The sequence below is a fragment of the Carassius gibelio genome, chromosome B7 (assembly GCF_023724105.1).
Source record: "Carassius gibelio isolate Cgi1373 ecotype wild population from Czech Republic chromosome B7, carGib1.2-hapl.c, whole genome shotgun sequence".
NCBI lineage: Eukaryota > Metazoa > Chordata > Actinopteri > Cypriniformes > Cyprinidae > Carassius > Carassius gibelio.
This window is the reverse complement of record NC_068402.1, coordinates 31,801,223-31,814,742: the sequence shown is the minus strand read 5'-3', so window position 1 is coordinate 31,814,742 and position 13,520 is coordinate 31,801,223. Positions and strand designations below refer to the sequence as shown.

General features: G+C 35.1%; 2 protein-coding genes across 2 annotated transcripts in view; one reads left to right on the top strand and one right to left on the bottom strand.

Moving 5' to 3' along the window:
- Positions 1 to 10,148, top strand: part of unm_hu7910 (un-named hu7910) — a 47,524-nt gene extending 37,376 nt beyond the window's left edge. Inside the window, exons 5-17 of the mRNA XM_052560206.1 lie at positions 3,657 to 3,692; positions 3,791 to 4,003; positions 4,264 to 4,349; positions 4,482 to 4,568; positions 4,683 to 4,833; positions 4,968 to 5,104; positions 5,188 to 5,286; positions 5,383 to 5,472; positions 5,558 to 5,695; positions 6,681 to 6,816; positions 8,578 to 8,669; positions 8,948 to 9,081; positions 9,338 to 10,148. Coding sequence (XP_052416166.1) covers positions 3,657 to 3,692; positions 3,791 to 4,003; positions 4,264 to 4,349; positions 4,482 to 4,568; positions 4,683 to 4,833; positions 4,968 to 5,104; positions 5,188 to 5,286; positions 5,383 to 5,472; positions 5,558 to 5,695; positions 6,681 to 6,816; positions 8,578 to 8,669; positions 8,948 to 9,081; positions 9,338 to 9,488 — 1,550 coding nt within the window. The 3' untranslated portion in view covers positions 9,489 to 10,148. The remainder of the gene's footprint in view (positions 1 to 3,656; positions 3,693 to 3,790; positions 4,004 to 4,263; positions 4,350 to 4,481; positions 4,569 to 4,682; positions 4,834 to 4,967; positions 5,105 to 5,187; positions 5,287 to 5,382; positions 5,473 to 5,557; positions 5,696 to 6,680; positions 6,817 to 8,577; positions 8,670 to 8,947; positions 9,082 to 9,337) is intronic.
- ggh (gamma-glutamyl hydrolase (conjugase, folylpolygammaglutamyl hydrolase)) lies at positions 9,931 to 13,520 on the bottom strand. The gene is made up of 9 exons (XM_052560219.1): positions 13,353 to 13,520; positions 13,156 to 13,264; positions 12,859 to 12,909; positions 12,651 to 12,735; positions 12,103 to 12,241; positions 11,743 to 11,849; positions 11,002 to 11,092; positions 10,762 to 10,896; positions 9,931 to 10,613 (listed from the first exon to the last, which is right to left on the bottom strand). The coding sequence occupies exons 1-9, from the start codon at positions 13,498 to 13,500 to the stop codon at positions 10,492 to 10,494; spliced, it is 987 nt and encodes a 328-aa protein (XP_052416179.1). The 5' UTR covers positions 13,501 to 13,520; the 3' UTR covers positions 9,931 to 10,491.

The following is a 13,520-nucleotide window of genomic DNA, read 5'->3' as shown; positions in this document are numbered from 1 at the left end:
GTATGCCAAAGCACCTTCCAGAGATACAGCCTCAGATAATTTTTTACATCTTGCAATGAAAATAAAATTTTGCTTCTCAAGGTACACCAATGTCATGGTCTATAAAACTCATGGCAATTTTGTAGTCAATCAGTAGTTGGCTGTAGTTACAGTACATTTGTATATTTTAATTCATTATAGCACCACCAAGTGGCCCAGTCATGCTATTTTTCAAGTGCAAATAGCAATAGAAACTATTTATGCAATGTGAAAAAAGTATTTTGGCAGCCACTCTTTTCATTAAGTGTGAAAAAAGGTGTAATAAAAGATAAGAAAAAAGGTATGAAACTGTCTTTTGTACTGTTGAATAACCCAATTACATGTTGGTGGGTAGAGTCAGTGTAAATAGCCTCTGTCAAACTTTTTTGACGTTTTCCTGTAACATAAAATCTACATTTTTACATTTATCCTACAATGCAAAAGAATTTAAAGGAGGAAAAATAACTATAAAAGGCAGACAGGCTGTGTTGGCGCCAATAGCCTCATGAGCAGCATCCCGTTGTACTTTGGGTGTCCTGAGTTCGAGTCCCAGAAACATTTTAGTCTAGCAACCAGGACCCTGTGGACCTTGAAGACCAGATTTGAGAACCCTTGACCACAGATCTTCTTTGCAAGATGACCACAGATCTTCTTTGCAAATAGTCAATTAAAAATATTAAACTAATTCATGATGTTTATGTATTTTAAAGTCAATCTATTGAACCATTTGCACCAATTTTAATCTGAGAATTTACAGGATTTAAAAAATTTGACAATGTTAGTATTATGGCCTTCATCTTTGGGGCTTTCTCATATTAAGTGTGCACTTAAATCCACACCAGAGCTCATATTTGTAAAAACTAATTTTGACGTGGAAAAGTGCATAGTGTCACGTAAGGGTTTGAGCAGATGTACACACTTTTTCTTGTCGGAGTACTGCAAGTTTTTGGAAATGGAATCTGTTCTAAATGAAAGGATTTGGAAGATGACTGGTGATCTTTGTTGCAGACATTAATTAAGAGTATTTTACAAAGCAGAGAGCTGAAACAATTTAGGACCAGTTTAACTAAACAGGGTGAGAAATTAGTGTGAGAGCACAATTCCAAAAGCGCACCAATGGATGTCAAATTAAAGAACACAGACACAACATCTCATTTACATATCGACCAACATGATATATCAATTGCAGCACATATTAGAGCAGTCGCAAATGGAAATTTCTGCAAGTGATTTACTGACAGTGCACAAATTGAAGAACACAGATGCAACATCTCATTTACATATCGACCAATGCAATATACCAAGCACAGTGCAAATTAGAGCAGTTGCAAATAAAGAATAAAGAAGCCATTAAAGTCTTTTAAGCTTTTTGGGAGTTAAATAATGGTGCAAATATCAGTAATTTGATGAGCGCAAATGTTTGTGAAATTTTGTGATTCATTTGAATACTTTCCTCCAGTGTTGCCAAACCCCTCCCTCAGAAAATCTATAGAACTACCATCAAAAGTCTAAATTTTTCACAAAAAGTCACTAAATATGAAAAAGTAAATACAGGCATTTGGTAAGGCCCACCCTCAACCCATCTCTTTTAGAGAACTAGAGACCAGTTTCCCTTCTTCCTTTCATTGCAAAAACACTTGAACGAGCTGTGTGCAACTAAGTCTCGACATTTCTCACACACAACTACCTCCTTGACAGCAACCAATCTGGCTTCAGAAGTGGACATTCAACTGAGACTGCCTTGCTCTCAGTTGTTGAAGCTCTAAGACTGGCAAGAGTGAAATCCAAATCTTCAGTACTTATCCTGCTTCATCGGTCTGCTGCTTTTGACACGGTTAACCACCAGATCCTACAACATCTAACTACTGGGGTGCCTCAGGGCTCAGTTCTTGGACCACTTCTCTTCTCTGTCTACATGGCATCATCATTTTTGTCATTCAGAAACATGGCTTTTCATACCACTGCTATGCTGATGAAACTCAACTCTACCTCTCATTCCATCCTGATGATGCGATGGTAGCTATTCCCATCTCAGCTTGTCTAACAGACATTTCTTGCTGAATGATGGACCATCACATTCAACTCAACCTTGCCAAGACAGAACTTCCTGTGATTCCAGCAAACCCATCGTTTCATGACAATTTCAAATTAAATTTTCAAGCCTTGGAGTTATGATTGATTGATCAGCTGACTTTCTCAGACCACATTGATAAAACTGTCCGATCCTGCAGATTTGCTTTATACAACATCAAGGAACATGCTATGCAACTCCTTGTTCAAGCTCTTTTCTGTACAGACTGGACTATTGCAATGCCCTCTTGGCAGGTTTTGCAGCCAGTTCTATCAAACATTTACAATTAGTCCAGAAAACGCGGCAGCAAGATAAATTTTTAATGAGGCAAAAAGAATACACGTCACACCTCTGTTTATCAATTTGCACTGGCTTCCAAAAGCTGCACGCATAAAATTCAAGGCATTGATGTTTGCCTACAAAACTACCACTGGCTCTGCACCCATTTACCTACATTTGTTACTTAAGACTTATGTGCCCTCTAGAAGCTTGCGTTCTGCAAGTGAAAATCGCTTGATTGTGCCATCCCAAAGAAGCACAAAGTAACTTTTACGGACTTTTAAATTAAATGTTCCCTCCCGGTGGATTGACCTCCCCAACTCAATCTGAGCAGCTGAGTCTTTAGCCATCTTCAAGAATCGGCTTAAAACCCATCTCTTCCATCTTTATTTGACCCTCTAACTGTAACACTCACTATTCTAATTCTATTTTTTTTTTAATTAACTACCTATATATATATATATATATATATATATATATATATATATATATATATATATATATATATATATATATATATATATATATATATATAATATGTATATATATGTATGTGTGTGTGTGTGTGTGTGTATATATATATATATATATATATATATATATATATATATATATATATATATATATATGCATATATGTATGTACTATTTTTATGCCAAAAGACGGTTTGCGCTGGCACAAGCTGATAGTAAAACTATTGCATGCAAGTTCAAGATCATTTGCAATTCACAGGTTTCGCATCTACAAGAGAGGTGTAATTTAATTTTCTGTACATACGTTCATTCTGTGAATCACACTTACGCATATTTGAGAGAATATCAAAGATCCAATTTAGAATGGTTTTTGCCCCTGCTATTTCCTTTGTTAGAAATTTTATTAATTATTATCATTTATTAACAAATTAATTAATTTAGACTCCTTCTGCATATTATATCAGTCAGCAATTTAGATTGGAAGTATTAAGCTACTGAATTTTGTTTGGCTCCTGTTGGACATGTTTTTGCACCCTCGGTTGTAGGAGTCATTTTTATGTGTCTGTTTTGAGTTTTGTAAAAATTTGCATGGTGCGAGGTGAAGATAAAGGTCAGGTCATGAAAAATAAAACGTCTAGACTATTTAACTCCTATATATCTTTGACAAATCAAATATGATGGAAAAGACTAATGAAACTTGGAATGAAAACAAAAATTAGTTTTTATTTTGTTTCTACCCCTGAGTATATCAATGTGCATGAATATGCAGTATTTTGCTAAACAATCTTTCTTTCTTTCTTTTTTTGACATTTCAGAGTTACATGTAGAATCTCTACCTAGTGAAAACAAAGGTAAGATAAATATTTTAATTAAATATTTATGCATGGTTTATGTAATGTTTAGTTTTTGTATTATGATTGTTAAAGTACTCTATATGTGTCCTGTAAAGAATCCACATCAAACTCTCCACATGGGTCTACATCCGATGCCGAACCTCCATTAGAGGTCAAAATAGAAGAATCAATACCTGCAAACCAAATTTCACCAGAGCTGCCATCTGCAACTCAGCCTGTGCCTACATCAGTCTCCACACCTGAATCAATTACTGAGACAACTGAATTTACAGAAGAACCCTCAGTAGAATCCAAAGAAGAAAAAGAAGGTATGTTGAGCTTTCTTTTAATGTTGTTCTGTTTAAACAAACTGAACAATGTTCTAATAGCACCACACAACCACAGTCAGCAGCACACTTCTCAGGGGAAATCAACCTATTTTTGTCTCTGCTTAAGTTTTTTTTTTTAATTGGTCTGTTTTGAAATTCTTTAAAAGTACTTGTGAAAAACACTATTTATAGACATTATGCACTTCTTTGATTTAAGTTCTCTAAGTCTAATGCTGTGGTGAATTCTTTTTTTTTTTCAGCTAAAAAGAAGAAACCAAAAATTCTTAATAAATTTGACAAAACAATAAAATCTGAGATCAATGCTGCAGAGAAATTACGCAAGAAGGTAAGATTCTATACTGTAAATAAAAATAGTTTTTTATTATGTTACTGGAAGAATAAAATGTTTTTGGTCAAATCTGGCAGATAGTATTTTTCAAAAATATAAATAAATAAGTCATTTTTTTTCTTTTTTCAGGGGAAACTTGAGGAATCTCTCCATGCTTTTGAAGCTCTTGTCCAGAAATTCCCTCAAAGTCCGAGATGCCGATACGGTAAAGCCCAGGTAACATATAATCCTTAAAGTTAACATTACCGTTTACATCACCTAATGGTCACTCTCATTATTTAGCTTCAGTAGAAAAATAGTTTTTTTCTGAGAAGTGTGATATGTGTCCAGGCAGAAGATGATTTGGCAGAGAAAATGCGCAGTAATGAGATGCTGCTGAAGGCAGTGAACTCATACAGAGAAGTAGCTGAGCTTCCAGACGTACCACCTGACCTCGTCAAAGCCACATTAAAGAGATGTGCAGACAGACAACAGTTCTTAGGTATACAAGCAATGCAGCTACAGTATAGAATTGTGGTGACTTCTCATTGACTGTTGTAAAATAACTATTGTTTGTTGTCCATAACATTATGTGGAAAATGATACAACATGTTCCTTTGACATTTTCCTGTTCAGGTCGTACAAGGGGATCTTTGGCTACTTTGGAGAAGCTAGTTCAGATTTTCCCAGAAGACATCAGCTTAAAGAATGACTTGGGAGTTGCACATCTGCTTCTGGGTGACAACAAGGGTGCAAAACGTATATATGAGGAGGTAAGATAACGCTGTTATGTTGTTATTATGTTTACTAATTTAATGTGGATAACTAATTTCCCCTTTTTTGAAATTCTCTTCAGGTTTTAGCTCGAGCCCCACATGATGGATTTGCTAAAGTGCATTATGGGTTCATACTTAAATCCGAAAACAAGATTGCAGAGAGCATTCCGTACCTCAGGGTAAGTCTGATTTTATGAACAAAAATGCACAGCATATACTTCCACTCACACACATACAAGTATTTAAATATTTTCTCAATGTTTGTGTGTGCTCAGGAGGGTTTGGAAACTGGAGAGCCAGGAACTGATGACGGAAGATTTTACTTTCATCTCGGGGATGCTTTACAGAGAACAGGAGACAAGAGTGTAAGATGAAAGTAAGAGTAAAGATTATTAAAAGGAAGTTTACAGAGAAAAAAAAATGAAGTTGGTGTTTTTTGCATGTGTTTAGGCCTATGACTGGTATGAGGCTGGACATCGGCGAGGTCACTTTGCCTCTGTATGGCAGAGATCTCTGTATAATGTCCCGGGGCTTCGTGCTCAACCTTGGTGGACTGCTGAAGAGACTGGATATACAGCTTTAGTCAAGGTAAAGACTATAATTACTTGCAATGAAAGTCAAAGGAGTCTAAATCAAGTTTGAGGGTGGGGACCTTTTGACTTGCCACTTGGAAGCACCTTAGCAACTGCATTTTAAAAAAACAACAACAAAAAAAACATTGTTAACCATCAAATAGCAAATGTGTTAAACTGTTTTGTCTCTGTTAATCGGCACTTCCTGCAGACTGAACCGCAGTAGCTGTCTACACCGTCTAAACCAGAATTGCAGTGTCTCAGGACACAATGTCAAACATCTTTTAACTAAATGCATTAAAAGCACCCACCCCAGTTCTGTTCCAATCTTATACTGTATGCAATTACACATTTATAACACACATTCACTACCAGTCAAATGTTTTGAACAGTAAGTTGTTTTTTTTGTTTTGCTTTTTAGAATTCTATTGTTCACCAAGCCTGCACTGATTTGATCCAAAATACAGCAAAAGCAGTAATATTGTGAAATATTTTTACTATTTAAAATAACTGCTTTCTATTAAATATAATTTAATAATTTTAATATAAATGAATACTTTTATTTAACAAGGATGCTTTAAATGTAGTATTTATAATGCTAAAAAGATAAAAAATCGCACAGTTAAAAAACTTTTGACTTGATCTACATTTCCAGCCAGTATTTAAAAATCAAACCTGCAACCTTCGGGTTATTAAATTAAAAATTTAATTAAAATTAAAAATTTCTGCATTTAGCAGACGCTTTTATCCAAAGCGACTTACAGTGCATTCAGACTATCAATTTTTACATACCATGTGTTCCTGGGGAATCGAACCCCCAACCTTGCGCTTCATAGCGCAGTGCTCTACCAATTAAGCTACAGGAACACTGTATTAGTCTGACTCCTAACCATTAGGCCACAACTCTCCCTATAATTATTCATCAGTTTAACTGTGAAGGAAGTACACTTTGTATGCTTGTCTCTCTGCTTTGCTTTCATTGTGTTCACATGTCTTTACAGATGCTGGAACGTAACTGGTTGACCATCAGGGATGAAGCACTGTCAGTGTTAGACAGCAACCGTGGGCAGTTCTTGCCTGAAGATGAAAATCTAAGAGAGACAGGAGACTGGGGCCAGTTTACACTGTGGCAGCAGGGTAAAATATATACAGTATTGTTCAAAATAATAGCAGTACAATGTGACTAACCAGAATAATCAAGGTTTTTCGTATATTTTTTTATTGCTACGTGGCAAACAAGTTACCAGTAGGTTCAGTAGATTCTCAGAAAACAAACGAGACCCAGCATTCATGATATGCACGCTCTTAAGGCTGTGCAATTGGGCAATTAGTTGAATTAGTTGAAAGGGGTGTGTTCAAAAAAATAGCAGTGTGGCATTCAATCACTGAGGTCATCAATTTTGTGAAGAAACAGGTGTGAATCAGGTGGCCCCTATTTAAGGATGAAGCCAACACTTGTTGAACATGCATTTGAAAGCTGAGGAAAATGGGTCGTTCAAGACATTGTTCAGAAGAACAGCGTACTTTGATTAAAAAGTTGATTAGAGAGGGGAAAACCTATAAAGAGGTGCAAAAAATGATAGGCTGTTCAGCTAAAATGATCTCCAATGCCTTAAAATGGAGAGCAAAACCAGAGAGACGTGGAAGAAAACAGAAGACAACCATCAAAATGGATAGAAGAATAACCAGAATGGCAAAGGCTCAGCCAATGATCACCTTCAGGATGATCAAAGACAGTCTGGAGTTACCTGTAAGTACTGTGACAGTTAGAAGACGTCTGTGTGAAGCTAATCTATTTTCAAGAATCCCCCGCAAAGTCCCTCTGTTAAAAAAAAGGCATGTGCAGAAGAGGTTACAATTTGCCAAAGAACACATCAACTGGCCTAAAGAGAAATGGAGGAACATTTTGTGGACTGATGAGAGTAAAATTGTTCTTTTTGGGTCCAAGGGCCACAGGCAGTTTGTGAGATGACCCCCAAACTCTGAATTCAAGCCACAGTACACAGTGAAGACAGTGAAGCATGGAGGTGCAAGCATCATGATATGGGCATGTTTCTCCTACTATGGTGTTGGGCCTATTTATCGCATACCAGGGATCATGGATCAGTTTGCATATGTTAAAATACTTGAAGAGGTCATGTTGCCCTATGCTGAAGAGGACATGCCCTTGAAATGGTTGTTTCAACAAGACAATGACCCAAAACACACTAGTAAACGGGCAAAGTCTTGGTTCCAAACCAACAAAATTAATGTTATGGAGTGGCCAGCCCAATCTCCAGACCTTAATCCAATTGAGAACTTGTGGGGTGATATCAAAAATGCTGTTTCTGAAGCAAAACCAAGAAATGTCAATGAATTGTGGAATGTTGTTAAAGAATCATGGAGTGGAATAACAGCTGAGAGGTGCCACAAGTTGATTGACTCCATGCCACACAGATGTCAAGCAGTTTTAAAAAACTGTGGTCATACAACTAAATATTAGTTTAGCGATTCACAGGATTGCTAAATCCCAGAAAAAAAAAATGTTTGTACAAAATAGTTTTGAGTTTGTACAGTCAAAGGTAGACACTGCTATTTTTTTGAACACACCCCTTTCAACTAATTGCCCAATTGCACAGCCTTAAGAGCGTGCATATCATGAATGCTGGGTCTTGTTTGTTTTCTGACAATCTACTGAACCTACTGGTAACTTGTTTGCCACGTAGCAATAAAAAATATACTAAAAACCTTGATTATTCTGGTTAGTCACATTGTACTGCTATTATTTTGAACAATACTGTAATTATTGTATAATATCCACCAGCATGTACTTTAGGTTTACCATCAAATTGCTTATATAATTGCACTGGATATACATCCATCCACCTGTTTCCCAATGCAAGTTTTACTCTTTCTCAGGTCGAAAGGTTGCTTCTTCATGTCGCCATGTGCCTAAAACCTGCGGTTTGCTGGAACGTTACCCAGAGACCACTAGCTGCAAAAGAGGCCAGGTCAGTCACCAGAAATCAATTACAGTTGTCAGTGCCGATCCTAGACTTCTGGAGCCCTATGACAAACTGTGTCGGCAGGGAGGAAGTGGGGGGTGAGGTATGAGTGGTTATCAAGGAATGAATGAAACATGAAACATTTTTGTCCATGTTTCTGTCCATCTCAAATAAATACATTAATTTAGCTTTACCAAATTAATAACTTTTTTACAATGCTTATTTCTGTTTAATAACTGTTGCTTATTAACTGCTGCCTACTCATTTAAATCTTCCTCTTTTAGATCAAGTTTTCAGTAATGCAAGCTGGTACTCATGTATGGCCTCACACTGGTCCCACCAACTGTCGTCTACGAATGCATCTAGGCCTTATCATCCCTTCTAAAGGATGCAGGATTCGTTGTACGAACCAAACCAGGTCAGTTAAATGATAGAAACACACGTTTATACACATCGATTAAACTGCATTAACAGCAAAGCTTTTAAAATGTTTCACTATTGCCAGCTCCATTTCCACTCCAAGTTACAGGATTTTAAATGAACACATGACAAGCATCAAATGTAAATAAAAAATTGGCGAGTAGAAGAACTTTGATAGTTCATGTTTGGAATTCATGTGTGGCATGGCTTTTACTATTTCATAATGTATTCACTGAATGTTGATTGTCTTTCAGGGAGTGGGAAGAAGGAAAAGTGTTAATATTTGATGACTCATTCGAGCATGAAGTCTGGCAGGAAGCAGAAAGCTTCAGACTCATCTTTATTGTTGATGTCTGGCATCCAGAACTCACCCAATTACAGAGGCAGACTCTGTCACCAATATAGACGATTTGTTCAAAAACCGCCAATCGGAGTGAGATTTACTGTCCTTAACCAATCACAGATTTCATTAATCACAAATATCTGTTGTGCTGTCCTGTTTATGATTACAAGGCAATGTGAATGTATAAGTCTTATGAAAAACAACCATGCTGATAGTTGTAAATAATATAATTGATGGATTTAGTTCGAGGGTTTTAAAAAGACAGTTCACCTAATATTCAATATCTTATTTCTGATAAAGCAAATACGATTTGTAATCATGTTTCAGAAGCACGTTTTTAGGGCACAACAGTAAAGAGTCAAATGAAAGCTACAATAAGCATTAAAACATACATTTTGAGATTTATATCTTAGGTTAGATTAAATGGTTACCTATAGTAAATTAACAGTATGAGTAATAAAATGCATGTTATGGGACCAATGAAGAGATCAGAATATGAGAGAATGAGTTGCATTTGCTCTTTATTTCTGAAAAAAGGAGACCTTAGTCACTTTTTATAGAAATATGATTGAACATCGAACTGTATGTTGTGGGTTACTTTATATAATGTGTGTCCAGGTGTATACATAAATGAGCAGATGTGTTAGCTTTAAGAGATGAGTGCACAGCCATAAAAAAAATCACTTTGTGCCTTCTCCAACCTTGGAAACTATTCCAATAAGGTCAAGTGTAAAAAAAAAAAAAAAATGTTTTTGTGAAATTCAGATTCACTGCAAGCACGCATTTTATTAACACTACAAATTCTACACGATTTTTGTATACATGTTTGTTTACATAATTTCATCATGTGAAAATGTATTGTTTTTGTATTGTCTGGTAAGTATTCAGTTTTGATATGTCTGAAAAGAACAATAATAATTTATCTCAATTATAATTCAGTTTGACTCATTTTCATGTCACGTGTGTACGTGAAGTTCTAAACTGAAAATTAAATACTAATTAAAATAAAAAAACAGTAGTAAAGTGCATTAAAAGGATTGGTATCAGTGCATTAAAATAATTCATCTAATCAAAAAAATAGATCTGTTCAAATGCACTTTTAGGTCCAGTGTATTCAGGTTTGTAGTTATAGATCAAAGCTTTTTCCTCTTCTTCTGTACTAGGAAAGCAGTGAAAACTTTTCCTTGCTGTAAAAGCAACAAAATGAGGAGAAAGGTTACTCTGTGAAGGTTCAACAACTTAATGTGTTGATTCATTGCATTAAATGAATCAAATTTAATCAGGAGCTAATAAAAACACATTGTATGTTGCTCATTATTATTAACCATACTGTACCTTCATTCACAAAAAAGTAAGCCATGTAGAATGTGGTCTTAATGGCAGAAGGTGAGTGGGGAATATAGGGCCGAGTCCACTCAAAAGCATTTTTTTCTGGATGCCATTGAGTAGCGTAGATAGGGAAATCATATGCTGAGGGTATGCATAAAAACAGTACAATGACAATGTTGCTCAACAGAAAGAGGCAAAAAGCACAGTCTATATGTGTCTTCTATAAATCTGATTATTATCACTCGCCTTCCATTGTGGACACAAACTCATTTTGTCCATCTGTGTTGGTACTCAAAATTCTGTAGAACTTTTTCAGGGTCTCACTCTTGGTAAAGTTCTAGATTTAGAGGTTTGAAAAGGCTTAATTTTATTTCCTCAACCAAAATAAAATAAAAATATACATTAAATCCATTACATGTGATATGTTCATTTATCTATTTATTTATTTGTACATTACCCTTTAAAATTAACATTGCCATGAATTATATACGAATTGTATGAATTATATTATGAATTATAATTCGAAACATATAAATATTGCAGTATTTAATATATTTCCCTGTGAGAACTAAAACATTTAACTGTCACCTCTGTTTGACCATATTTCTATCACAGACATGATGCCGAGCATCGGCATATGTATACTAAATAATATCTGGTGATACTGTCAAGTGATAAACTAACATTCTGTGAAACTGTTTTATAAGATGTGTATTATTAGGTGTATTATTTTTCTGTTGTTTACAACTGGTTACCAGTAAAGCATACAATATTAAATTCTAAGTTTAATAAAAGGTAACACTAACTTATTAATCATTTTTAGTTTAATAATGTTAATTTAAGCACTAGTTTTTAAAATTTTAATCAAGAGCTTTATTTTTTTATGCCAGCAATGTATTTTAAAGCAAGCATCTAGTAGTACCACAGTTGTAAGAAAACAACAACTGATTTCAAGAAATAGTGGTTGAATTGGCCAGTCTGCTGTACCTCTGTAGAAAGACTCCACTGATGAGAGTTCTCTGTGAGGGCTTCTGTTTCCAGTGATTTCATAAGGTCTTCAGGAAAATCTTTGAACAGTCTACTGTCTCTGACATCTAAACAGCATTGAATAAATTAATAATATTTATACATCTATGATATTTATACACTTATTCTTAAAATGTTTTCACTTGTTTGAGAAATGTATACTAGGTGCACCTCAGTGGCACCATGATAATTACAGGTTACCAAGCTAATAGTCAATTTCTGTGAAATTCACAACTGGTAGTTAGCTGACAATGTTACTTGAATTAACCATAATTTAAGTATATGTATTTTACAGTTAATTGTTATAAAACATGTCTTTACCATCTGTGAAGTTCAGTGGCAAGGCAATACCACTGGTGTTGGTGTGGGACAACAGCAACTTTCCACTTGTTAGCAATGTGAGAAGTTCAAATCCTAAACAGGTTCCCCATACAGGGAAATAATCACCATTTGAATTGGCCTGTTAACACACAAACATATCAATAAATTGGCTGGAAAATTTAATTACACCAACATATTGTATTGTATTGTATTGTATTCAACTTACACCAATGCCAAACAACAAAATGCAGTGTCATCATTATGGCTCTTCATGAATTTTTCATTGCTCAGCAGTTAATCTTTTGCCAGCCCTCTTTAATAGCTCATAAACATAAATCACAAAGTTGACTATAAACCCATAAATTCAAAGTCTGACCTCTGCAGCTCCATTTAAAATTGTACTTTATTTCACAATTTCTACTTATTTAATTTATTTCTGTTTTACCTTACTATCAGTGCTGAACAGGTGTTTCTTAATGTTTAAAAATGTACTTTGGATACATTGTCATGCTGAATATTTGCACCAAATGGGTGGTTTGTACACAAACCTCAAGAGCAAGTCTGTAGAAAATGCTAGCTGCTTTGGAATAGCCAGATGATTCTAAACTGGCTCCACCTCCAGGAAAAAGGACTCTAGAGAGACAGAAAAAGTGTCACAAATCCCTTATTGATTATAATATATATATTATTAGAAAATGCTTATATATATTATTAGAAAATGCTTATATATATATTATTAGAAAATGCTTTACTTACCCATTTATGGATTTGAAGAGCCTTCTGTACTCATCATCAGACTTATTTATCCTAAAGACATTTAAAAAAAAAAAAGTTGCAATTTTGTGTAAATTGCAGATGAGCAGATGGCTCTGTATGCTGCTTAATTTATTACTTATTTAATCAAATCAGAGATATGTATGTTAACCTTAACTTTAAGACATGGCTAAGTTGTAGTCCCATTTTCTTATATGAATGATATTTCTCAACCAAAATAAACAGTATAACAATGTAATACCATTGCGATAAATATTACGTAATAAAAAAAAATCTTACATCAGAGGCACAACACGAGCGCCAGCAGATTCCAGAAACTTAACGTAGGACGCCGCGATATATGAGTTTCTATGAGGCGGCGGGTCATACACTTCCTGGGCAAGAACACCTAGACAAGATTTAGACATGGTTTACTTCATGAAATATGTACAATTTAAAGTAGCATGCACTTTATTTAATGCAGCGTTGCAACTCACCTATTATTGGTCTTTCGTTTGTTTTTATTGGTGTACCGATATGGTTAGCAAACAGGGCATTTGAAAATGTAAAAAGGCAGGCAAGGTAGATGTGAATCATGTTTTCTTTAGACTGGAAATGTTGTGGTTCCTCATCTGATCTATGCATGTGACAGACTGTTCCAGGTC

What these genes read in the sequence shown, in the direction of transcription:
- ggh (XM_052560219.1), bottom strand. Translation starts at nt 13,500, where the DNA reads ATGCATAGATCAGATGAGGAACCACAACATTTCCAGTCTAAAGAAAAC. An exon ending in TCTACAGACTTGCTCTTGAG is followed by an intron (nt 12,242 to 12,650) that starts GTTTGTGTACAA and finishes GTGTGTTAACAG; the next exon opens with GCCAATTCAAATGGTGATTA. An exon ending in AGTGGAGTCTTTCTACAGAG is followed by an intron (nt 11,093 to 11,742) that starts GTACAGCAGACT and finishes CTCTAAATCTAG; the next exon opens with AACTTTACCAAGAGTGAGAC.